We start from the raw sequence: 25384 nt of genomic DNA, 5'->3' as shown, positions 1-25384 counted from the left end.
TCAATACATTAATACTTTGGTTCATGTCAATGCATTTTCAAGCTCAGGATACATTATTTTCAAATTATAAGCCATTATAAATTATCTTTTATACTATCTCATGGTGAAAACCAAATGACTGCATATGTATACATGTGTTGACCTTCATATGTGAAAAATATATTATCAGTACAGAATGGTGGTCAGGGTTTTTCTTTTTGGGTGGTCATTCTGTCAACTTTCATGTTGGTTTTTATGCTAATACTTGCATATTCTCTTGCTTAGTAACTCTGATGACCAATTGTAACATGGCTAAGTAGATTTAAGGGTGCAAACTGTGGCCATCAAACTGAGGAAATCTAAATGACCCAAATAGTAATCAAACCCCTATTAACACAATCACACATAAGAACTTTGACAGCCTCAATTTTATAGGAATATAGAAAGTTGTAGGCGTTGTGAAAATAGATTAGCTCTAAATTATTTTATTTCAGTTAGGATTTAGCTCTGAAGTTTTAACTTAGTTATTTCCCAAATATGTTCTTTCTGAAGTTGGTCTTTTAGGAGAACAACTAAGTTATTTTTATATCAGATAGAGAGGTAAATCTGTGCTTGCAAATACACCCTGGGGAGTCGTTGAAAATTCTCGGTTAAAAATATCACCACATGGTATATACCAAACAGTCACAATGACAATGAACAAAAATCTAACCCATGGAATAATATATTTTGGGAAATATAAGAAATGTTAATTTAACAATAATAATTATTCTCAGTAATTGTTTTTTAACCAAGTTTCATAAAGCTTAAAACAGAAACAGTATTCAAACAGTGTGGCTTTGTTCTTCCCATATCATGAATGATACTGAACTCAATAGCTTAGCCAGATAATCTACTGCACACTTTTTTGGTTTTCTTTCTCTCCTTATCTCTCTTTCTCCCAGGGGAATTTAGAACTAACATTTCTTAAATATTTGTGATTTACTAAAAAAATTAAGTCACCTTAGTGACTTATGCCCCAACTAGTCCCTCTTTTTACTTCCTCTTCTTCAGGTCCCAAGACTTCTAAGTAGATGGAAGGGCACAACAAGGATAACACTAGTATTTACAATAACTCAGAGACAGAAATCAACCCCTTCCCCAGCTCATGCTCCCTCCACATAAAACAGTAGGAAGAACAAACGATCTATTAGCAAATCTAGCACTGACCTCATCTCTGTTCCAGTGTGGCTGTTATGTTCATATTTTATATTAGAAGGTACAGAGAAACAATTTCTAGAGCTTTCTTATCAGTAAAAATATTAATTGAATAGCTTTTATCGTTCCAAATTAGTGTAACTGGGAAATTGTACCTAGCATGGAACATTGCTTATTGCGGTCAATAAATATTCATTGAATTGGATTCGAATCACTTTTTGTGGTTAGATAATTATTATTTGGGTAACGATAGTAGATTACTAACATACAAAATGTTTTTCCTACTTTTCCTTCAATTTCTTTTAAATAACTTTCGTTCCTATATGTGTTAAGTATAATTTGGCATCTGTTTCCTTATAACACATGACATTTTTCACACAAAAATTCTTTTTTTCTAAGTACTGTTTTTAAAGTTACGTACCAATTCACAGGGCGTGATATTCATTTGGAAGTAAATATGAAAACTTTTACAAGCTATAATTCCCAAGGGAGGAATACCTTGAGAACGGAACATTTCATTAGAATCAGTGAATTAACACTGTAGTTTTTGCTTTATTAGTAAAGCTAATGCATTGAAGGGGGTTGGGAGAGGAGATAACCACTGAATGTACGAATGTCTTTCTTTCCATTAAAGTACCTAAAGAAATTGTTGCATCACTATCAGGACTTATTTCAGAAGATTAAAAAAATGCAAAACCTCCTATTTTTAACAGTTCTCCTTTTTCTCTTTTGAATCATTCATTTTTGCTTTTATAAAAAAATGTCATTTAAAAAAAACCATTTGGGATTCCCTTTTTTTGGTAACTAAAAAGTTGCTTGTATATTTTTATGAACCCACTAAACTTAAACAGATCTCTTTAGAAAAATAATGTGGATGTATTTTGCTTTTCTACAGCCTGAAGAATGTTAAAATAGAAATGCTTTCTTGAATTCCCTCTTCTGGCTCAAGTTACTAGGTGGTCCCAAGTTACCAGAAGTAAAATTTATAAATCTAACCCCTAGTCTAGACATTTTCCAGCACTGACTGCAGTTCAAAAAATATTAATGTCTAGCCGGCAAAGTGAAACTCCCCCCAGTGATTTTGCAAATGACTAGAAAGTTAACCTTTTGCCAACTGTTCCTTCTGTGCATGGAGGTTATTAAAAAGAATCCAGGCATTTATAAGTATGGGCTTTTTAAGACTGAAACACCTTGGCTTGACCCTTTGTGTCTCCTTCTGTTTATTCAGGCTTGGCCTCTGTGGCTGGAATGTGTGAGCCTGAAAGGAGCTGCAGCATTAATGAAGACATTGGCCTGGGTTCCGCTTTTACCATTGCACATGAGATTGGTCACAAGTGAGTGAGTTTAAGAAAATCAAAATAAATTTTAGAACTCCACTCTTTTGAGCAACTCGTAACTACTGTGTGGAGCGCCTGTGCTCAAACATACTTTACTGCCTTTTTGTCTGATTTCAGTAGAGAATGTTATCATTTGGGGTATTGGGATAAATCATCTTAAGAACTGGAGACTTGTTAAATAATCTTTCTGATTCAATGACCCATATTTTTAGAGTGGTGAATGAGACACACTTAAGTTTTGTTATATATATTTGAAATAATTTACCTTTAGCACGGTCTGCTCATCACACAGTTCCTCTAAGTTAAATTGTTTAAATGATCTTTCTTTTCCGCAAGTGACAGTACCTATATATTTTAAAGTTATCATTGATGCCACTACCATAAAATCTACTTTGAATTTTCACTCTTCATACAGCGGGTGAGCATACCTTTTCCAGACATAAAGTTTGTGCAATCAGTGCTATGTAACTTGTGTTTTCAGGTGTAATATGTCACTGAAATAAAAAAACAAACAAACAAACAAAAAAAAAACAACCAACAACAACCAAAACTGTCGCTACAAAGAGTAGTGAGATATCATTCTCATCACCTTTTAGGAGGATCTGGAGTTTTTAATATTTGTTTTAAATAAATCTGTGCCAAAAACAGTCCTATGGCTATCCCCCCACATGCACACACATAGCAATAAAATCCTTACTTTCTTTTTTTCAAGCAATGCTCACATGGAAGGAGAGAAATTTGAAAACTTTAAAAGGATCGTCAAATATTTTTAACTAAAACAAGCAACCTATTTGCAGGAACTCCTGACATTTGTATGATTTAAGTTTTACAGTCTGCTTTTGGTAGAGAAAAGGATGGGGGGAAAAAGAACAAATAAAAATGAATGTTTATTATACACTTGCCTCAGAGGTCATTCCCGAGATAAATCTGTAGCTCAGCTTGTTTTTTTTTTTTTTTTCAAAGTGGAGAGTGAAATTGAGTCAGTCTGTTGCATTATTTTGAAGATTGCGACTTAAATTTTACCAAATTAGTGTTGGTTTATGTGTAAATGCGAGTAACCAGCAAGTTTAAACCTAACTTGATTCAGACATGAGGGAAAGTCAGTATTACAGGCCTAAAAATATTGGTATTGTAGTTTTCATTGCAGTAAACAGCAAGGGAACAAAAGGGGAAAGCCCTCTTAACCAGTCAGTTTATCTTTAATGCACTTAAAAGTCTGGCTCATTAATGACTGTCATAATCTTATACAACCAGACTGAATTTAATAGGTTCTGTTAGATTCAATTAAATTGAAAGGTTAGGACAAGTAACATACAGCAGATGAATAATGTGTGTATGAGAGCACTGTTACCTCATGCAGTCAGAAGTTAGTCAATGTCAACATATGCGTTGTAAGTCTCCTTCTTGTATGTACTTAAATAGCTGAGGTAAGGGTTTATCTCTCTTTGTATCTTTTATTGAGATGAAGATTCTAACTGACCAACTCTCAGCCTTCCTAGATTTTTGGTATTGTTGTTGGCCTCTTGGGTAACTCCTTTTAATTCTTTCTAAGATGAATGGCTTGTGCCTTATATAGGCAATTATGAAAGAGAAGTAGAATATGAATTAACCTTTTAAGATTTATATGATTTAAAGTAACTTTATTTCACAGCTAATTCTTGTTTGATAATATGACTGCTAAAAATGAGGAGAGGGGAAATCTACAAAATGCTTTATATTGAGAGCCAGAAGAAATGCTTCCATTCAAAAATGTTATTTGACAAGTGAAAAATCAGCCATCCTTCTATGTTCAGTTGATTAATATGTCCGTAACTTCCATTCCCTTTCCCCAGACAACCTGGGCAGGGTATGTTTAACATATCTTTTTCAATATATCAAATTATTATTTGCTCAGTTAGGGAAAAATCTCTTTTATGAATGAAGGTCCCTTTACTTGTTTTTACAATCTTAGGGTTTAGCTTTAAGAAACTTAGCAAGTCAGTTCTGGCACAACTCATGGCATCCCTAAAATTCTGTGTTCCCTATTCTTCCTGAGACAAAGTAACAGCCATGGTAAATATATCAAGTACAGTTTTCAGTTAAAGTATATTGAAGTTTTATAACTTGTATCATTTAGTAGGATGGATGTTAAGTGATGTGATGTTATCTTTAGATTTATCACAATGAGGAATATTTGACTCTGAGTTACTGAGAAGTGCCCCCACTGAATCACTAGACCATTGGAAGATTTTCTAGTATTCTTTACAGTGTGTAGAGTATGGTTTTGCACCCACTGTATACTTGTGTAGGGATGGATATACTATCTATTTTGAACAGCTATGGGGTAACTTTTTTATTTTTTCTTTTGCTAGGCCTTAGTGACCATTTTTTTTCTGGTGACTCGTATGGGGATCAAATTAGTGACCACTTTTATTTCTCTTTGTAAAAACAAGAAATTAATTTTCTTATAAAATAAAAGATTGGGGGTTTATGCTATATTTAAATAACATGTCTAGCTTTAATGTAGTTATAAGCCATAGGCAATGAAACCTTATAGAAAATAATGCTTATTGAAAGATCTTTTAATTTTAATTATATAGTTGCTATAGGTTTCAGCAGTGGAAAAAATATGTTGAAAAATTCAACTTGACTTCTTGTATATTGAGAAAACTAATGTTTCCATACTGTACAAAAATAATCTTTTTTTAAAGATTTTATTTATTTATTTGACAGAGAGAGAGAGACAGCGAGAGAGGGAACACAAGCAGGGGGAGTGGGAGAGGGAGAAGCAGGCTTCCTGCAGAGCAGGGAGCCCAATGCGGGGCTCGATCCCAGGACCCCGGGATCATGACCTGAGCCGAAGGCAGACGCTTAACGATTGAGCCACCCAGGTGCCCCCAAAAAGAAATAATCTTAAAAAGACATCTTAAAAGTATTTATAATTTTTAGGGATGCATATTGAAGTATGCAGGACTGAAATGACAGGATGTTTGAGATTTGCTTTTAAAAGAAAGTGAAGAACAGAGAAAGATACAGCAAGAATAGCAACATCTTGAATTTTATTATCTTGATAGTGTATGGATCGGAGTCCATTATGCTACTCTCACTACTATTGTATACGTCCGATACTTCTGCACAAAAACGAATAGGTCCTAAGATCATAAATCTTTTAGTTGACTTAGCTCATTTAATATTTAATCATGATTTAGTGAACTATAACTGATTTTGACAAAATTTATGGAAATGTTAAATGTTTTAGTGAAAGCTGCAAGTATACATTGGTCTTGCTTTTGGAAATCAGTGTCAATGTTTGGTCTTTCCAGTAGGGATACAAATGATTGGTTAGGAGTTTTTTTTTTTTTTTTTTTAAAGGAGATATGTGGCAGGCTTCAGGATAAAATTGTAGATTAGGTTACTTGTATTAGGAAGCTCTTATTACTATTTTCTTTAATCCAAACTTCCTTTCTCTTGCTACAAATACCTAGGTGTCTCGAAATGTTTGATCAGGGCTGTACTTTCATAACAGAAGGCTAATAATTAATACACTAAGGGAATTTTAGGATTTGGAACTAGTATTTGAGACTCTATTTGGGACGTTAATGCCTTTGTCTAGTTTTGGTATCAAAATAATGTTAGTCTTATAAAATGAGTTAAGAAGTATTCTGTGTGTTCTGGAAGAGTTTGCTTTCCCTTGAGTACATTTTAAAAGATCATTTAAGTATAATTTACATACAATAAAGATGCATACATTTTTGTGTGTACTTCAATGAATTACGGCAAATGTATATAACCATTTAACCACCACCACAGTTAAGATGTCAGCATTTTCATTACCTGAAAAAGTCCCCTTTTTCCCTTTTTACAGTCAATCTCCAATCTCCTCCCCTTTTCCCTGGGCCCAGATGGCCACAGATCTACTTCCTATCACTATAGATTAGACTTGTCTTTTCTATAGTTCAATTTAAGTCAACTTATATAGAGGGTACTTTTTGTATCTAGTTTCTTTCCCTTGGCACAATGCTTTTGAGATTCACCCATGTTGTTGTGTGTATCTGTAGCTTTTATGTATTTTTTTTGTTCTGAATAGTATTCCTTATCAATAGCAATAGCAGATACCACATTTTAGTTTTTTTCTAGTTTGGAGCTGTTATAATGAATAGGACTGCTATGAACATCCATGTACAAGTATTTGTTTGGACATATACTTTCATTTCTCTTGGGTGGTACTGCTGGTATTATGGTATGTGTTAGGTTCACTTTACCATGAACTGTTTTTCATAGTGGCTAGATACCATTTTGCATTCCCACTAGCAATCTATCAGAGTCGATTGCTTCAAGATCCTTGCCAACATTTGTTTGTGTCTTTTTTATTTTAGCCATTATTATACATTTTAGTGGCATCTCATTGTAATTTTAATTAATCATCTATTTTCTGATAAATAATGTTAGTGATGAGCATCTTTTCATAGGCTTATTTGTCATTCATTATCTTCTTTGAATGTCTATTCAAAATCTTTTTCCCATTTTTTTTTTCAAACTGAGGTGTCTCTTCTTATTGAGTTGCAAGAGTTCTCAGTATATCCTGGGTAAAAAAGTCTTTGTCATATATACATAAGGTGAATATTTTCTCCAAGTCTATTGTTTGCCATTCATTTTTTAATGTTTTTTTTAAAAAAAACAATTTAAAAATTTTAATGAAGTGTAATTTAAAATTTTTCTTGTATGGATTGTGTTTTTTGTGTGTGTCCTAAAATGTCTTTGCCCACTTCAAAATTGTGAAAATTTTCTTCTATATTTTTGTCTAGAAGTCACATACTTTGAGCTTTTATATTAAGATCTATGATCTATTCTGAGTTAATTTTTAACTTTTTTTTTTTAAGGATTTTATTTATTTATTTGACAGAGACACAGTGAGAGAGGGAACACAAGCAGGGGGAGTGGGAGAGGGAGAAGCAGGCTTCCCGCGGAGCAGGGAGCCCGATGCGGGCCTGGATCCCAGGACCCTGAGATCACGACCCGAGCCAAAGGCAGATGCTCAATGACTGAGCCTCCCAGGCACCCCCTGAGTTAATTTTTTTGTATAGTATGAAGTAAAGGTTGAGGTTCTTTTTCTGTCACAAGTATCTAGTTTTTTAGCATGATTTGTTAAAAAAATTGGTTGTAGTTTTCTTTTTTATTGTTTTTTTGGTTGTAGTTTTCTTATATTGTGTCTCTTTTTTTTTTAGTTTTTATTTTTTTAGAGAGAGAGAAAAAGCATGAGTGGGGTATGGGAGGGGGCAGAGGGAGAAGGAGGGAGAGAATCTAAATCAAGCTCTATGCCCAGTCCAGCCCCCATGTGGGGATCGATCTCACGATTCTGAGATCATGACCTGAGCCAAAAATCAAGAGTCGTATGCGCAACTGACTGAGCCACCCAAGTGCCTCTAATGTATTTCTTGAGTTTTGGTATCAGAATATAGTCATATAAATTGATTTAGGAACTGTTCTATTTTCTGGAAGAGTTTGTATACATAAGGTTGATGGTATTTCTTCCTTAAATGTTTGATAGAATTCACCAATGAAGCCATCTGAGCCTGGAATTTTCTTTATGGAAAGATTGTTGATTAATAATTTAGTTTTTATATTAAATATAGGATAGCCCATTATTTAAATCTTTTGAGTTTTTTTGTTAATTATGTCTTTCAAAGTATTTAGACTATTTCAACTAAATTGTCAAATTTATTATAATATTCTCTTATTGTCTTTTTTAATGTCTTAAATAATGATATTCGACCATTCATTCTTGATATTTGTAATTTGTGTTTTCTCCTTTTTTCTTTTTTTCCAGCTTTATTGAGATATAATTGACATATAACATTGTATAAGTTTAAGGTGTACAACGTGATGATTTGATACACGTATATATTGCGAAATGATTACCATGATAAGGTTAGTTAACACATCCATCACATCATATAATTACCTTTTTTGTGTGTGTGTGGTGAGAACATTCAAGATCCACTCTCTTAGCAACGTTCAAGTATATAATACAGTATTATTAACTATAGTCACATTACATGAGACCTTCAGAACTTATTCATTGTATAACTGGAAGTTTGTACACTTTGAATATCTCCCCATTTCCTTCACACCCTAGTCCCTGACAACCACTAGTCTACTCACTGTTTCTAGGAGTTCAGCTTTTTTAGATGACACGTAAGTGATATCACACAGTATTTGTCTTTGATCTTACTTTTTTCATTTCATGCCCTCAAGGTTCATCCTCACTGAAACAAATGGCAGGATTTTCTGCCTTTTTATGACTGAATAGTATTCGAGAGAGAGAGAAAGAGAGTGTGTGTGTGTATTTATATATCACATTTTCTTTATCCCTTTATCCGTTGATGGACATTTAAGTTGTTTCTAAATTGTGACTATTATGAATAATTCTCCAATGAACATGAGGGTGCAGATATCTATTTGAGATAGTCATTTCATTTCCTTTGGCTGTATAACCAGAAGTGGGATTTCTGGATCATATGGTAGTTCTACTGTTACTTTTTTGAGGAACCTCCATACTGTTTTCCATAGTGACTGTACCAATTTACATTCCCATCAACAAGGGTTCCCTTTTCTCCACATTCTTGCTGGCATTTGTAATCTATTGTTTTTTATATTCACCATTCTGATAGGTGTGACGTGATATCTCATTGTGCTTTTGATTTGCATTTCCCAGATGATTGGTGATGCTGAAAACCCTTTTCCCCTATATTTTCTTCCAGGAATTTTATGGTTTCTGATCTTACACTTAAATCTTTAACTCATTTTGAGTTAGTTCTTAGGAGTTGTGTAAGATACGGGTCCAATTTCATATTTTTTGCAGACCAGTTTTCCCATCACCATTTATTGAAGAGACTATCTTTTTCACATTGAGTATTATTGGCACCCCTTTAAAATGTTAGTTGACCGTGTGTGTGTGTGTGTGTGTGTGTGTGTGTGTGTGTGTGTCTTTTTGGGTTTCCTGTTCTGTTCCATTGCCTCCAGTTTTGTGATACCACTGGCTTTGTTGTTTTTCAAGATTGCTTTGGCAATCTTATGTCTTTTGTCATTTCATACAAATTTTAGGATTTCTGTGAAAAATGTCATTGGAATTTTGATAGGACTTGTATTGAACCTATAGATGGTTTTGGGTAGTTTGAACATTTTAACGATATTAACTCTTCCTATCCATTAACAAGAGATATCTTCAAATTTATTTGTCTTCTTCAATTTCTTTTATCAATTTCTTATTGTCTTTAGTATACAGGTCTTTTGCCTCTTTGATTAAATGTATTTCTTTTTTAAAAAATTTAATTAGGGGCACCTGGGTGCCTCAGTCAGTTAAGTGTCTGTCTTCGACTCAGGTCATGATCCCGGGGTCCTGGGATTGAGCCCTGCATTGGGCTTCCTGCTCAGTGGGGAGCCTCCTTCTCCCTTTCCCTCTCCCTCTGCCACTCTCCCAGCTTGTGCTCTCTTGCTCTCTGTCAAATAAATAAATAAATAAAAATCTTGAAAAAAGGTAATTAAATGAATTTTATTTAAAATTCATATTTCAAATATTTAAAATATAAAAATTAATTCATTTAATTGCATTTTTTAAAAGTAAGCTGTACACCAAATGTAGGGCTTGAACTCAGGACCCCAAGGTCAAAAGTCACACACTCTACTGACTCAGCCAGCCAGATGCTCCTGATTAAGTTTATTTCTAATGATTTTATTTCTAATGATTTTATAGTTTTTGATGCTACTGTATATGGTATAATTTTATTTCTTTTTCAGATTGTTCATAGTTCTGTATATAGAAACACAACTGATTTTTGTATGTTGACTTTTGTAGTCTGCACTTTACTGAATTTATTTATTAGTTCTAACCATTTTTTGGTGGAGTCTCTGAGCAGAGATAATTTTACTTCTTCCTTTCTGATTGAATGCATTTCATTTTTTGTTATTGTTGTTGCCTGATTGGTCTGGCTAGGACTTACTATGTTGACTAGGAGAGGTGGAAGTATGGAGGATACTCTTGATTAGATACTCTTCCTGATCTTAGAGGAAAAGCTTAAAAGTTCACCATTGATTATAATATAGCTGTGGGCGGTCATATATGGCTTTTATGATGTCGAGGTTTGTTGCCTCTATACACCCACGTTGTTGAGAGTTTTTAAAATGAAGGGACGTTGAATTTTGTTAAATCCTTTTTCATTATCTACTGAGATCCACATATGATTTTTATTTTTCATTCTATTAATGTGATGTATCACACTTACTGATTTGCATGTGTTGAGCCATCCTTGCATCTCAGGGATGAATCCTACTTGATCATGGTGTGTGATCATCTTAATGTATTGTTAAACTCGTTTCTCTATTATTTTGTTGAAAATTTTTGTATCTATATTCATCAGGGATATTGGCCTATAGTTTTCTTGTCTTGAATGTATTCTGGCTTTGCTATCAGGGCAATGCTGGTTCCTTGTAAAAGACTTGGGGGTATTTGTTTCTTTTTGGTTTTTTGGAAGAGTTTAAGAAGGATTAGCATTAATTCTTTAACTGTTCAGTAGAATTCACCACCGAATTTATCTGTCCCTGGGTTTTTCTTCTTTGGGAGGTTTATAGTTACTGATCAATCTCCTTACTTGTTAATGATCTGTTCAGAATTTCTATTTCTTCATGATTCAGTCTTAGTGGGTTATGTTTCTGGGAATTTTTCCTTTTCTTCTGTCTTATTTAATTTGTTAATGTATCATTGTTTGTAATTGCCCCTTATGATTTTTGTATTTCTGGGGTATCAGTTGTAATGTCTTTACTTTCATTTCTGACTATATTTATTTAAATTTTTTTTTCGAGTTACTCTAAGTTTTGTCAGTTTGGCTTATCTTTTCAAAAAAGCACCTCTTGATTTCATTGGTCTTTTCTATTGATTTTCTATTCTCTCACTCATTTCTTTTCTGATCTTTGTTATTTTTTCCTACAAAATTTGGCCTTATTTTGTTCCTTTTTTTTCTAGTTCTTTAAGGCATAAAATCAGATTATTTATTTGAGATCTTTCTTTTTTTGTAACATCAGCATTGATCACTATACTGTTCCCTCTTAGAATTGCTTTTGCTAGTATCCTAAGTTTGGTATGTTGTTTTTCCATTTACGTTTGTCTCAAAGTAGTTTTTTATTACATTTTTATTCCTTCTTTGACCCATTGATTGTTCAGCAATGTGTTGTTTAATTTCCCTGTTTTTGTGAATTTTCCTGCTTTTTTCCTGTTGATTCTTAGTATCATACTACTGTGGTGATAAGAGTCTTGGAATGATTTCAGTATTTTAAAAAAAATTTTAGGGCATACAGTTATTATTATAAATATAATCCATACTCATTTTACAAATGTTTATCTTTGTGCCAAGTGTAGAATTCAAAAATATCAACACCCAGCAATCCCATCATAACTGAAATTCAGATTGTTCTATTCCATCCATTGTGGGGGTTTTTTGTTAATGGTATGGGCATACTAGTATGCCCATGTACTGTATATGCATTATTATTTTTTATTAAGTTCTTAATTTTAATTCCAGTATAGTTAACATACAGTGTTATATTATTTTTAGGTGACAATATAGTGATTTAGCAATTCTATACATTACTCAGTGCTCATCATGATAAGTGTACTCTTTAATCCCCTTCACCTATTTCACCCATCCCCCACCCACCTCCCTTCTGGTAACCATCAGTTGTTCTCTATAGTTAAGAGTCTATTTCTTGGTTTCTCTCTCTCTCTCTCTCTTTTTTTCCTTTGCTTGTTTATTTTGTTTTTTAAATTTCACATATGAGTGAAATCATATGGTATTTGTCTTTCTCTGACTAATTTACTTTGCTTAGCATTATACTCTCTAGCTCCATCCATGTTGTTACTCTCTAGCTCCATCCATGTTGTTGCAAATGGCAAGATTTCATTCTTTTTTATGGCTAAATAATATTCCATTGTGTGGGTATGTATATATACACACACACACAGAATAGAATATTATTTATATATAACATCCTTATCTATTCATCTGTTGATGGACACTGGGGTGCTTCCATAATTTGGCTATTGTAAATTCAATATTTTTAAATTTGTTAAAACTTGTGTTGTGATCTATTGTGTGATTTATCCTGGTAAATGTTTTGTGGGTGCTTGAGAAGAATGTGTATTCTGCAAATGTTGGATGGAAAGATCTATATAGTGTCTAAAGTGTAGCTCCAGTCAGATGTTTCTTCATTTTCTGTCTGAGTGATGTATTGTTGAAAGTGGGGTATTAGAATCCCCAACAATTATTATATTGTGTTTATGTCTTGTTTTAGTTCTGTTTGTCTTTGTTTTACATATTTTAGGAATCCAATGTTGGGTGTGTACATATTTATAATTGTTATATCCTCTTTATAAATTGACCCCTTTAAGATTATATATGAATTACTTTGTCTCCTATTACAGCTTTTGAGTTAAAGGCTGTTTTGTCTGGTATAAGTATAGCTATCTCTCTTCTCTCTTGGTTTCCATTTGCATGGAATATCTTTTTCCATCTCTTCACTTTGCACCTATAGGCAGTGAATAGGTCAGTCTTATTTTTTTATCCATTTTGCCACTCCATGTTTTTTGATTAGAGAATTTACTCCATTTACATTTAAAGTAATTATGGATATCTGAGGACTTAGTAATGCCATCTTATTATTTGCTGGCTCTTTTGTAATCCCTTTGTTCCTTTCTTTCTTGCTGTCTTTGTGAATATATAATTTTCTGTGGTGGTTTGTTTTGATTCTCTTTTATTTATCTTTTGTGAATCTACAGTAGGTTTTTGCTTTGTGATTACCATTACCTTTACATAAACCATATTATAGATATAACAGTTTGTTGTAAGATAATAACAGCTTAACTTCCATTACATACAAAAACTGTCCTTTAATAATTTTCCCACCATATTTTACATCACAATTTACATATTTTGTATGGCATATCAATTAAAATTATTGTAGCTCTTGTCATTTTTATACTTATATTTTGTTCTTTAACCTTTATATTAGAGTTAACATGCCATCATATAATACTGTAATATTCTGAATTTATCTATATACTTTACCAGTGTGTTTTATATTTTCATTGTGTTCTCATGTTACTTACCAGCATCCTGTCATTTCAGTTTGAAACACTCCTTTAAGCATTTCTTGAAAAGCAGGTCTAGTGATGATGAACTATTTCATCTTTTTTAGGCCTAGAAATTTTTTATTACTCCTTCATTTCTGAAGGACAGCTTTGCCAAATTAAATGTTCCTGGTTGGCAGTTTTTTTTTTTTCTTTCAGCACTTTAAGCATATCCCAATCTCTCTTGGTTGCAAGGTTTCTCCTGAGAAATCTGCTGATAATCTATGGGGGTTCCCTCGTTGACGAATTTTTTTCTTACTGCTTTTTTTTTAAAGATTTTATTATATTTATTTATTTTAGGGAGAGAGAGTGAGTGTGAGCCAGGGAAGGGGCAGAGGGAGAGAGAGAGGGGCAGAGAATCAAAAGCAGACTCCACGATGAGCAAACCCATAAGATCGTGACCTGAGCCAAAATCATGAGTCAGACACTCTACCAACTGAGCCACCCAGGCTCCCCTTCTTAAAGTTCTCTCTTTGAGGGGCGCCTGGGTGGCTCAGTTGTTAAACGTCTGCCTTCGGCTCAGGTCATGATTCCAGTGTCCTGGGATCGAGCCCTACATCAGGCTCCCCACTCCGCAGGAAGCCTGCTTCTCCCTCTCCCTCTCCCACTCCCCCTGCTTATGTTCCTCCTCTCGCTTTGTCTCTCTCTATCAAATAAATAAATAAAATCTTAAAAAAAAAAGTTCTCTCTTTGTCTTTGATTTTAGACTGTTTTATTTTAATTTTTCTCAGAGTAAATATTTTTCAGTTGAAACTACTTGGGCACTTAAGAGTGTCATGAACTTGGATGTCCAATCTCTCCCCAGATTTGGGAAGTCCTCAGCCATTATTTCTGTAAATAAGCTTTCTGCCCTTTTCTTCCAGTTATCTCTTTTTGGGACTCCAATAACATATAGGTAGTTTCTTTTAATAGTATTCTGTTATTCATATAGGCTTTCTTCACTCTTTTTCTTTTTCTTTTTGCTTTTCTGATGAGATTTCAGTGGACTTTTCTTTGAATTCACTGGTTCTTCTGCTTTGTTCAGTCTGTTATTGAATTTCTCTATTGAATTCTTTAGTCATTGTGTTCTTTAGCTCCAGGATTTTTTGTTTGTTTGTTTTTTAATTCTATTTGTTGTTGAACTTCTCATTTTGTTCATGAATTGTTTGTCTAATTCTTTTTTTTAAAAGATTTTATTTGACAGAGACAGAGATAGTGAGAGCAGGAACACAAGCAGCGGGAGTGGGAGTGGGAGAATCAGGCTTCCCCGCAAGGAAGGGAGCCCAATATGGGACTCAGTCCCAGGACCCTGGGATCATGACCTGAGCTGAAGGCAGACGCTTAACGACTGAGCCACCCAGGCGCCCTATTCTAATTTCATTTAGTTATCTATCTGTGTTTTCCTACAGTTCACTGAATTTCTTTAAAAAATTATTGAGTTTTTTGTCATACAGTTCATAGATCTCTATTTCTTTAGGGTTAGTTATTAGAGCTTATTAGTATCCTTTGATTGTAGAAATTTACTTGATTCCTTGTGATCTTTGTATCTTTGCATTGGTATCTGTGAGTTCGAGGAAGCCATTTTCTCTTCCAGTCTTTCACAGACAGCTGTGTTGTGGAGCTGCTGATGTGCTTTCTTGCTGGGGCTGCCTGTCATATGTGCTGCATGGCTGCCTGACATCACTGTCCAGGCTTCCTGGTCAAGCAGTGCTGGAGGCTGTGCTCAGCAGTAGTCAGATCCTGTGACTCACTTACTTGTGTGGGTGGGTCTCTAGAATGTGTCCATGGCTGGGACAGGCCAATTGGTGGAGACCCAAACCTAACAGAACTATTGATCAAGTTGCCTGGCCAGAAGAGGCCACTGGCTCAGATGTGCACTTCCCTTGAGCCACCTGGTTGGGATCTCTGCTAAGGTGCCACCTCTGTCTAGCAGGAATATGAAGTGCTAATTGCTATAAGCTTGTGTCCTTTCTCTCTCTGTCTTTAGCTCGTTCCCCTAGTGATCCCTATGACACAACTAAGTGGTCCTCCTGGTAAATGTCCTGGAATGCTGGGGGAACTGGATGCCATGTTGGACTCTCTTTTTTCCACTGGAGAAACTGTAGGCTCAGGGGGACCCACTTGGTGCAGTGCTGCATAGGCCTGAGAGAAGGATGATATAGTCAAAGTAAAACTGTTCCTCTTACCACTCTAATGTAGTTTTTCTTATTTTTGTTATTGTTGTTGTTTAAGGGGGTGCGTCTGCCTCACCCCTGAGTTCTGAAATCTTCACAAAGGTGTCTGACTTATGGATATTTGCTAGTTGCTTTTTCTGTAAAGGGGACTAAAGTCAGGAATTACCTATTTTGCCATCTTGCCGACGTCACTTCTTTTTTTCTTGATCAATATAGCTTTAGGTTTTTTAATTCTATTGTTTTCTTTAAAAAATTTTTTTATTTCATTGATTTTATCTATTGCATGCTCATTTAAAAATTTTATTGTTCTGCTTTTTATTTTTCTCCTTTCTTATGCTTACTTTAGGTTTAATTTCCTATTTTTTTTTTTTATCCTTTTAAAGGAGAAGCTTAGTTCGTTTATTTTACATCTCCCATCTTTCATAAGACCTAAAGTTATAAATTTCTTTGTGGGCTCTTTTTTAGTAGCATATGACATTTCATTATTGTGCATTTCCATTTTCATTTAATTAACACTGTATTTTTTTGTGATTCTTCTTGGATTGTAGTCAAATAATATATACCATTACTTTGATTCTTCTAATTGAAACCTGCTTTACAATCCATTATATTTTCTATCTTGGTGAATGTGTCTTGCATCCTTGAAAAGAAAGCGTTATTTGTTGTTGGGTGGGATGTTCTAGCATTTTCAATTAGATCCATTTGTTTGATAGTGTTGTTTAAGTCTCCTATATTCTAACAGCTTTTCTTTATAGTTGATCTATCCATTTTTAATAGAGAAATTTGAAATCTCAACCAATGTACAGATTTGTCCATTTCTCCTTTCATTGCTCAGTTTTACTTCATACATTTTGAAACTTTATAATTACATGCATTCACAATTAGAATATATCTTCTTGATTAGTTGATTCTTTACCATTATAAAATATCTCTTTTTATCCTTGTTAACATTACTTTTCTGAAATCTACTTTGTGTCATTAATATAGTGATCCTAGCTTTCATCTTATTGTTTCATGGTCTATCTTTTTTTAATTCTTTTACTATGAGTTTACTTCTGTCTATATTTAAAGAGGATTTCTTTTGGACAACTTGTAGTTGGGTTTTGCTTTGTTAATCCAGTTTAACTATTTCCACTTTTTAATTGTATTTTTTTTGTTCATTTACATTTAATGTAATTAGTGGTTTTTGGTCATTAATCTAGCACTTGTTGTCTAGTTTTTCCTGTTTTTGTTTGAATTTTCTCTTAATTACTTTAAAATATGCCATTTTATCCTCACTATTGGCTTTTTAACTATACCTCCTTTATCTACCTATCTATCTCTCTATTGTGGTTGCCTTATAGTTTACAATGTGGATCTTTAATTTATCAGTTTATATCCAAATAAAATTTTTGCACTTCATTTGTCCCATAAGATATAATTCATTTTCCTCCTCCCATCCTTTGGTTATTGTTGTCATATATTTTGATTCTTCATATGTTATAAATCCTAGAAGTCCTTGTTATTATTTTTGCTTTAGACAGTTAACTTTTTTTAGAAAAATTAAAAAATGAGAATATATTTTATACTTACATACATATTTTATACCGTTTCTGGTTCTTTTTTTGTTCTTTCATGTAAATCCATATTTTCATCTATTATGTTCCTTCTCCCTGAAAACCTCCCATTAGTATTTCTTTTTTTTTTTAAGATTTTATTTATTTGACAGAGAGAGACACAGTGAGAGAGGGAACACAAGCAGGAGGAGTGGGAGAGGGAAAAGCAGGCCTCCCGCAGAGCAGGGAGCCTGATGCGGGGCTCGATCCCAGGACCCTGGGATCATGACCCGAGCTGAAGGCAGACACTTAACGACTGAGCCACCCAGGCGCCCCCCATTAGTATTTCTTAAAGCGTAGTTTTCCTGGCAACTTATTCTCTGAACTTTTATTTGTCTGAAAATTTTTTATTTTACTTTCACTTTTAAAGGATATTTTCATTGGATTAAAATTCTCCATTGGCAATTTTTTTTGAGCAAAAGCATCTGAAATATAAAGGAACATAATGCATCATGATGACTACATGGAGCTTAATGATGCTTGATGGTGAAATGCCTAAACAAGATGTTGTGAGATGAAACTGGTGAGATAAATAAGAAGTAGATGATATAGGGCCTTATGTATGTAATAAAGAGCTTGCATGTTATCTCTTAGGACAGTGGAAAGTCACTGAGTAATTTTTAATAGAGATGGTATGGTCAGATTTTCATTTTAGATTAGGTCACTCTAGACACTGCATGAGATTTGGCTTTCACAGAGGAGAACATGCTGCTGCAGTTGTCTAAATTAGTACTACTAATATTATTTTAGAGGGTCATTGTCATGTTCCAGAAGTATAAGCACAGTGAATGCACACAATAATAAATATTTTCTCCATTATACAGATGAATTAAATGAGACAAAGAAATTAAATGGTTAAGCTTGGGTTGAAGACAAACCCTCTGGCTCTAGGATGGTTTCTAAACATTCCTGATTTACAGGCTAGAGATTATGAGGGTTGGAAATAGGGTGGTGGCATTTGGATAGATTAAAGATATATAGTTATTTTTTTAAAGATTTTATTTATTTATCAGAGAGAGAAGCAAGGAGCCTGATACGGGACTCCATCCCAGGACCCTGGGATCATGACCTGAGCCGTAGGCAGACGCTTAACTGACTGAGCCACCCAGGCACTGCAGATTAAAGATATGTTGAAGAGATAAAATTAGCAGGGTTTGATGCTTGATTGAATAGGAGTGATGAGGGAGGGAAAATTAAAGATTACTCTCATCTTTCAGCCTTAGTGAGACACGTCAGTACCACCTGCTGAAATAAACGTGGAACCAGTTTAATTGAAGGAGTAATGAATTATTTTTATGTTAGGTTAAGCCTGGAAGACATCCAGGTGGAAATGTACAGAGGGCAATTAGATGTACAAGTCTAAAATCAATGAGATAGGTGATCTAAATATATAAATTTGGATCTCATCCATAAAGGTAAGGTCCTAGAGAACTGGCATAAAGTGAAAAGAGCAGAAGGACCAGAACTGCATAAATAATACCTAGTAATCATTTAAAATTTAAGCTTTGGTAGTGCTATTTAGACAGGATGAAAATGTAAATATATTTAAGACAGTTAGGAATTCTCTACTCTTTTAACACCTGTCTCCTTGAGAGTAAGGACCATTACTTACTCATTTTTGTGTTTCCCGTGTCTACTATATACTCAGTCTTTATCTGTGGAAAAAAGGCTCTTTAAATACTAAATCCAAAAGGAATGGAAACCTCACAATTTATCTCTGCATACTTAGTCTTTTGCATTAATATCATATTTAACTTTTTTGTGTATGTGTGTGTTTACACTTCATTGGTATCTTTTTTCACTGAAATATAGTTTATACAATGTTACTTTGGTTTCAGGGGCACAACATAGTGATTTGACAAGTCTACATTATGCTGTGCTCACCACAAGGGTAGCTACTATCTGTCACCGTACAATGCTATTACTATACCATTGATTACATTTCCTATGCTGTACTTTTGATCCTTGTGACTTATCTTTTCCATTACTGGAAACCTTTATCTCCCTCCCCCTTTCATTCAATTTGCCCCCTAACCCCCAACTCCCTCCAGTCTAGCAACTATCAGTTTGTTCTCTGTATTTAACATCACACTTAACTTTTGATGCTACTGTGAATATTGAATTCTGAACTAATATAGAAAATATCTTTATATTACATTATATTACATTAATATAATAAAACATATAATCTTTTTTAAACACTTGGGGAATTGATAAAGTAATTATTGAATTATTTAATTTTTATAGCAATATTCCTTTTTGTGTGACATGAAGCATGAGAAATGTCTGTGATTTAAGCATTAGGTATAATAAATTTAGAAGTGCCTAATTTAATTTTGCAATCAAATTTTGAACACGATGTTTGAGTGTATGTCTAGGCATGTGTGGAATAGACTAGTAGGTTATGTAATGTCTGCAGTTGGGGAAAAACTCTATAATTACTTTTTAACTCAGTACTTCCTAATACTTGAGTAGATTGTTTCAATTTTTGTTTGATATTTGTGTTAAGCATTAAAACATAATAATTCCTTTACTTACACTATAAATATGTAATACATATTTATGTATTTAGCTTTAAATATAATACACATTCTCTTTATTGTGGTGGTTTGGAATGGAACCTGCAATATATCTGAAGTATGCTTGTATATGAAAAACAGCTCGCTGGGATTTTGAGTGAGATTTAATGAATTTAGAAATTAAGTTGGGAAGAATTGACATCTTCAGTATTCAGTGTCAGTATTCAGTATCAACAATGTTGAGTCTTTCATTCCATGAACACAGAATATCTCTCCATATATTTGCATCTTTGCTTTCTCTCATCACATTTTGTCGTTTTCTGTATATGGATCCTGTACATATTTTCTTAGATACATAGCTAGATATTTTTTTTTTTTGGTACTACTGTAAATGGTATTGTATTTTAAACTTCCAATTACAATTGTTCTTTTGTAGGGACGCCTGGGTGGTTCAGATGGTTAGGTGTCTGACTCTTGATTTCAGCTCAGGTCATGATCTCATGGTCATGAGATTGAGCCCCGTATCAGGCTCCTGCTCAGCATGCAGTCTACTTGAGATTCTCTCTCTCCCTCTTCCTCTGTCTGCCCCCCCACTTGCTTGCTAGCTCTCTCTCAAAATAAACAAAATCTTTAAAAAAAAAGAGGTTTACAATTGTTCTTTGATAGTATATTGAGAAGCAATTGACTTTTGTACACTCAATCTCACATTCTGTGACTTTGCTATACTTTTGGATTCATTCCAGGAGGTTTTTTGTCTGTTTGGAATTTTGGACAGACAACCTGTCTATCTGTAACAAAGACAATTTTATTTCTTTCTCTCCAATCTTTATATCTTTTTGTTCATTCATTCATTCATTCATGTATTTATTTGCTTTTGTCTTACTTCACTAGCTAAGATTTCTAATATGATGTTGAATAGAAATGGTGAGAGGACAAAGTTTCCTTGAAAGTTCTTAGTCTTAGGAGTGCAAGTATCCAGTTTCTCATCATTAAATTGGTAATTAGAGGGTTATTTTGTAGATATTATTTATCAAGTTGAGGAAATTGCCTTTTATTTTTTGCTTGTTTGCAGAGTTTTTATCATGAATGGGAGTTGGAGTTTGTCAAATGATTTTTCTGCATCAATCAAATGATTATATGATTTCTTTCTTTAGCTTGTGGATATGCTGGATTACACTGGTTGTTTTTTTAATATTAAATCAGCTTTGAATACCTGAAATAAATGCCAGGTGGTTGTAGTAGATAGTTCTTTTTATACATTGTTGGATTTGATTTGCTGATATTTGTTGATGACTGTTGAATGAGAAGTATTAGTCTTTATTTTCCTTTCTTGTAATATCTTTATTTTTTTGTGGTATTAGGGTAATGCTGGCCTCCCAGAACAAGTTAGGAGATGTTCCCTTTGCTTCTATTTTCTGGAAAATATTGTGGAAAATAGCTTTAATTTCTTCCTTAAATGTTTGTTGGAATTCACCAGTGAAATTCCTGGTGTTTTCTATTTTGAAAGGTTTTTAATTTTTGATTTAATTTCTTTATACATAGGCCTTTTCAGATTATAAATTTCTCTTTGTGAGTTTTTGTAGTTTGTGTCTTTCTGGGAATTGGTCCATTTCAGTTATCAAATTTGTCAACATGGAGTTATTCATAGTATTCCTTCATCATTTTTTTTATGTCCAAAGATCAGTAATATCAGTAATGATGAACCATCTTTCTGATATTGGTAATCTGTGTCTTCTTCCTGTTTTAGTTGGTTAACTTGGTTAGAGATATATCAATTTTATCGATCATTTTAAACAATCAGCTTTGGTGTTTCTTTGTTTTCCTATTTTCAATTTCATATCTTATATCATATCATATTTCTTTTCTTCTACGTGTTTTAGACTTAAATTGTCTTTCTTTTGTTTTCTAGGGTGAAAGCTTAGATGACTGATGTTAGATCTTCCTCCTTCTAATATATGCATTCAGTGCTATAAATTTCCCTGTAAGCACTGCTTTTGCTGCATCCCACAAATGTTGATAAGTTGTATTTTCATTTTCATTTAGTTCAAAATGTTTTTAAATTTCTCTTGAAAGTTCCTTGACACATATGTCATTTATAAGCATGTTGTTTAATCTCTAAATATTTTGAGATTTTCCAGCTTTTTTTGTTATTGATTTCTAGTTTAATTCTCTTTTGGTATAAGAATGTATTTGTATGATTTTTATTCTTTTAAATTAGTTAAGGCCTAGAATATGGCCTCTCTTGGTGATTATTCCATGCAAGGTTGAGAAAATATTTAGTATGCAGTTGTTGGATGGTGTATTCTATAAGTGTCATTTGGATCAACTTGAGTGACAGTAAAGTTCAGGTGAAATATATCCTCACTATTTTTTTTTCCCTGCTCGATATATCAATTACTGAAAAAGGGTTGTGGAAGTCTCCAGTTATAACAGTATATTTTGCATTTCCCCATGCATTTCTATCAGTTATTGGCTCAAATATTTGAGCACTTTGTTGTTAAATGCATATACACTAAGGACTTCTGTCTTGGAGAATTAACCCCTTCATTTTTTAAGAAATGTCATTCTTTATTGCTGAGAATTTTGTTTTCCTGAAGTGTGCTTTGTCTGAAATTAATAGAACTACCCCAACTTTCTTTTGATTCATGTCATCATGGCATGTCTTTTTCCATGCAGCCCTTACTTTTAACCTAATGGGATCTTTATAGCCATAGTTGATTTCTTTTTTGAACATACAGTTCAGTTTTGTGTTTTTATTCACTCTGACAATTTCTTTTAATTGATGTGTTTAGACTATTCATATTTAAAATGATTATTGATGTAGTAAAATTAATATCTACTATGTTTATAACAGTTTTCCACTTTTGCACTTTGTTTCTTTTCCCTCTCTTTTTCTACCTTCGCTAGTTTTAAACATTTTATATGATTTTCTCCTATCTCTTCTCATAGCTTATCAATTATAGTTATTTTATTTATTTATTTTTTAAAGATTTTATTTATTTGACAGAGAGAGAGACAGCCAGAGAGAATACAAGCAGGGAGAGCAGGAGAGGGAGAAGCAGGCCTCCCGCGGAGCAGGGAGCCCGACGTGGGGCTCGATCCCAGGACCCTGGGATCATGACCTGAGCTGGAGGCAGACACTTAACGACCGAGCCCCCCAGGCACCCCAATTATAATTATTTTAAAAGATGTTAATGTTTGCTCTTGAGTTTAATATAAAATTTTATAGAAAATGTATTTAATAGTATATGTATATGTATTTAATATATTAATAAATTATTATGTATGTTATAACTAGTCTAAGTCCACCTTCAAATAATAGTTTCCTGCCTCATATGTAGTACCAGTACCTATAAGAGCAGGATTTTAGGGGTGCCCAGCTGGCTTAGTTAGTAGAGCTTGGGACTCTTGATCCTTGGGGTCATGAGTTCAAGCTTCACATCAGGGGTAGAGTTTACTTAAAACAAAAACAATAGCAGCATACTTTTAATTACTTATTCCTGTCTCTTATGACCTTACTGTTCTTCATTTCATTTAGCCATTTAATATAATCACCAATATTTTTCCTATTATTAGTTTTAAGTTATCCTTTGTATTACTAAGAAAGATTTTATGTTTGTTTTATTTATTCCTTTTCTGTGCCCCCCCTTTTTTTTAATGTAGATCCAAGTTTCTGACTGATATAATTTTCTTTTTTCCTGAAGAACTTCTTTTCATTTCTTGTAGTACAGGTCTGATGATATATATTTCCTCAGTTTTGGTTTGTTTGAAAAAGTATTATTTCCTTTTCACTTTTTAAAAAAGATTATTTATTTATTTATTTGAGAGATTGTGTATGTGAGGGGAGGGTCAGAGGGAGAGAGAGAATCTCAACCAGAGCCCCCTGAGCATGGAACCCAACGTGGGGCTCCATCCTGACACCAAGATCATGACCTGAGCCGAAACCAGGAGTCTGATGCTCAACCAACTGAGCCACCCAGACGCCTCATCTTTTTCACTTTTGAAGAATAACTTCACTTGATATAAAATTTACATAGTTTCTGATAAGAAATTGTTATTTCTACTCTTATTCCTCTAGAGGTAAGGTAGATTCCCCGCCGCCCGCCCCCCCCGCCCCCCCCGCCCCCAACCACTGCCCGGCTTCCTTTAAGATTGTCTTGTGTCCTTTATTATCTGTAGTTTGAATATGATATGCATACATGTAGATTTTTTTATATTATCCTGTTTGGTATTTAAACATCCTGGGTCTTTGGTTTGGTGTTTGTCATTAATTTTGGAAAATGCTTGGGCATAATTCTAATTCTTACTTTGCTCTATTCTTTATTCTACTTTTGATATTCAAATTACATGTATGTTACACCTTCAGATATTGTCCCAAAGTTTCTGGATATTCTGTTCTGTTTTGTGGGGTTTTTTTTCTTTTAATTCTTTTTTCTCTCTGCATTTATTTTGGGAAACTTTTGTTGACCTCTATCATCAAGCTCATTAATTCTTTCCTTGTTGACCAGTCTAAGGATGAGACCATCAAAGCCGTTTGACATTTCTATTACAGTGTTTCTGATTTCTGGCATTTCCTTTTCATTCTTCCACAGAATTTTCATCTTTCAGCCAGCAGGACCTGTCTGCTCCTCCATATTGTCTACTTTTCCATTAGAGCCCCTAACATAGTAATCATAATTACTTTAAATTACCTGTTTTTTAATTACAAAATTTGTGTCATATCTGAACCTAGTTTTGATCCTTCTTTTGTCTCTTTTAACTGTGTTTCATCATGCCTTCCCATTTTTTATTTAAAGCCAGACATGATATATTGTGCAACAGGAACTGAGGTAAATAATCCGTTAATGTAAAGTAATAGAAGTTCTGTCAATAATTGTTAATGACTGAATTAATTCTGTATTGTTATATTGTAAGGTATGACTCTAAAATGAAACTTATGGTTCTTTGGAGGCTTTATACCCCTTGGAAGAAGCAAATGAACTTTTATTTTTCTGGCATAGAAACATGTTTAATCAATGAGCAGGGCCTGGGTAGCTCAGTCAGTTAAGTGTCTGCCTGTGGCTCAAGTCATGATCCCAGGGTTATGGGATCGAGCCCCACATTGAGCTTCCTGCTCAGCGGATTCTGCTTCTCCTTCCCTCTGCTCTTGTGCTCTTGCTCACTCTCTCTCTCTCAAATAAATAAATAAAATCTTAAAAAAAAAAGAAACATGTTTAGTCAGTGAAACACGACTGAAACATTTTACTCTGTCAGTTGATGAAGCTTCAGAGTTGTATAGTGCCATTTTTTTCCCAAACTAGTAATACTATTCATGATAATGTTTTCTTATTTCTCATTTATATTAGATTGTGTGAATCCATTATAATATTTTATATTTTTCAAATTAGATTATATTGCTACTATTATTTAAATGGTACTCCATTATTGTGTTTTCATAAGAATTACC

At 33.7% G+C, this 25384-nt stretch overlaps 1 protein-coding gene across 3 annotated transcripts in view; it reads left to right on the top strand.

The window, feature by feature from the left end:
* The window catches only part of ADAMTS6 (ADAM metallopeptidase with thrombospondin type 1 motif 6), a 293907-nt gene that overhangs the window by 124080 nt on the left and 144443 nt on the right, over positions 1–25384 (top strand). For all 3 annotated transcript variants that reach the window (XM_028123875.2, XM_028123874.2, XM_028123876.2), the window contains exon 9: positions 2405–2510. In XM_028123875.2, the coding sequence (XP_027979676.1) occupies positions 2405–2510 (106 nt within the window). The remainder of the gene's footprint in view (positions 1–2404; positions 2511–25384) is intronic.

Source organism: Eumetopias jubatus, unplaced genomic scaffold (assembly GCF_037043125.1).
Source record: "Eumetopias jubatus isolate StellerSeaLion01/CBP00866 unplaced genomic scaffold, mEumJub1_p1.0 scaffold_5, whole genome shotgun sequence".
NCBI classification, from domain to species: Eukaryota; Metazoa; Chordata; class Mammalia; order Carnivora; family Otariidae; genus Eumetopias; species Eumetopias jubatus.
Note: the sequence above shows the minus strand (reverse complement) of the source record. Positions and strands in the feature narration are given on the sequence as shown.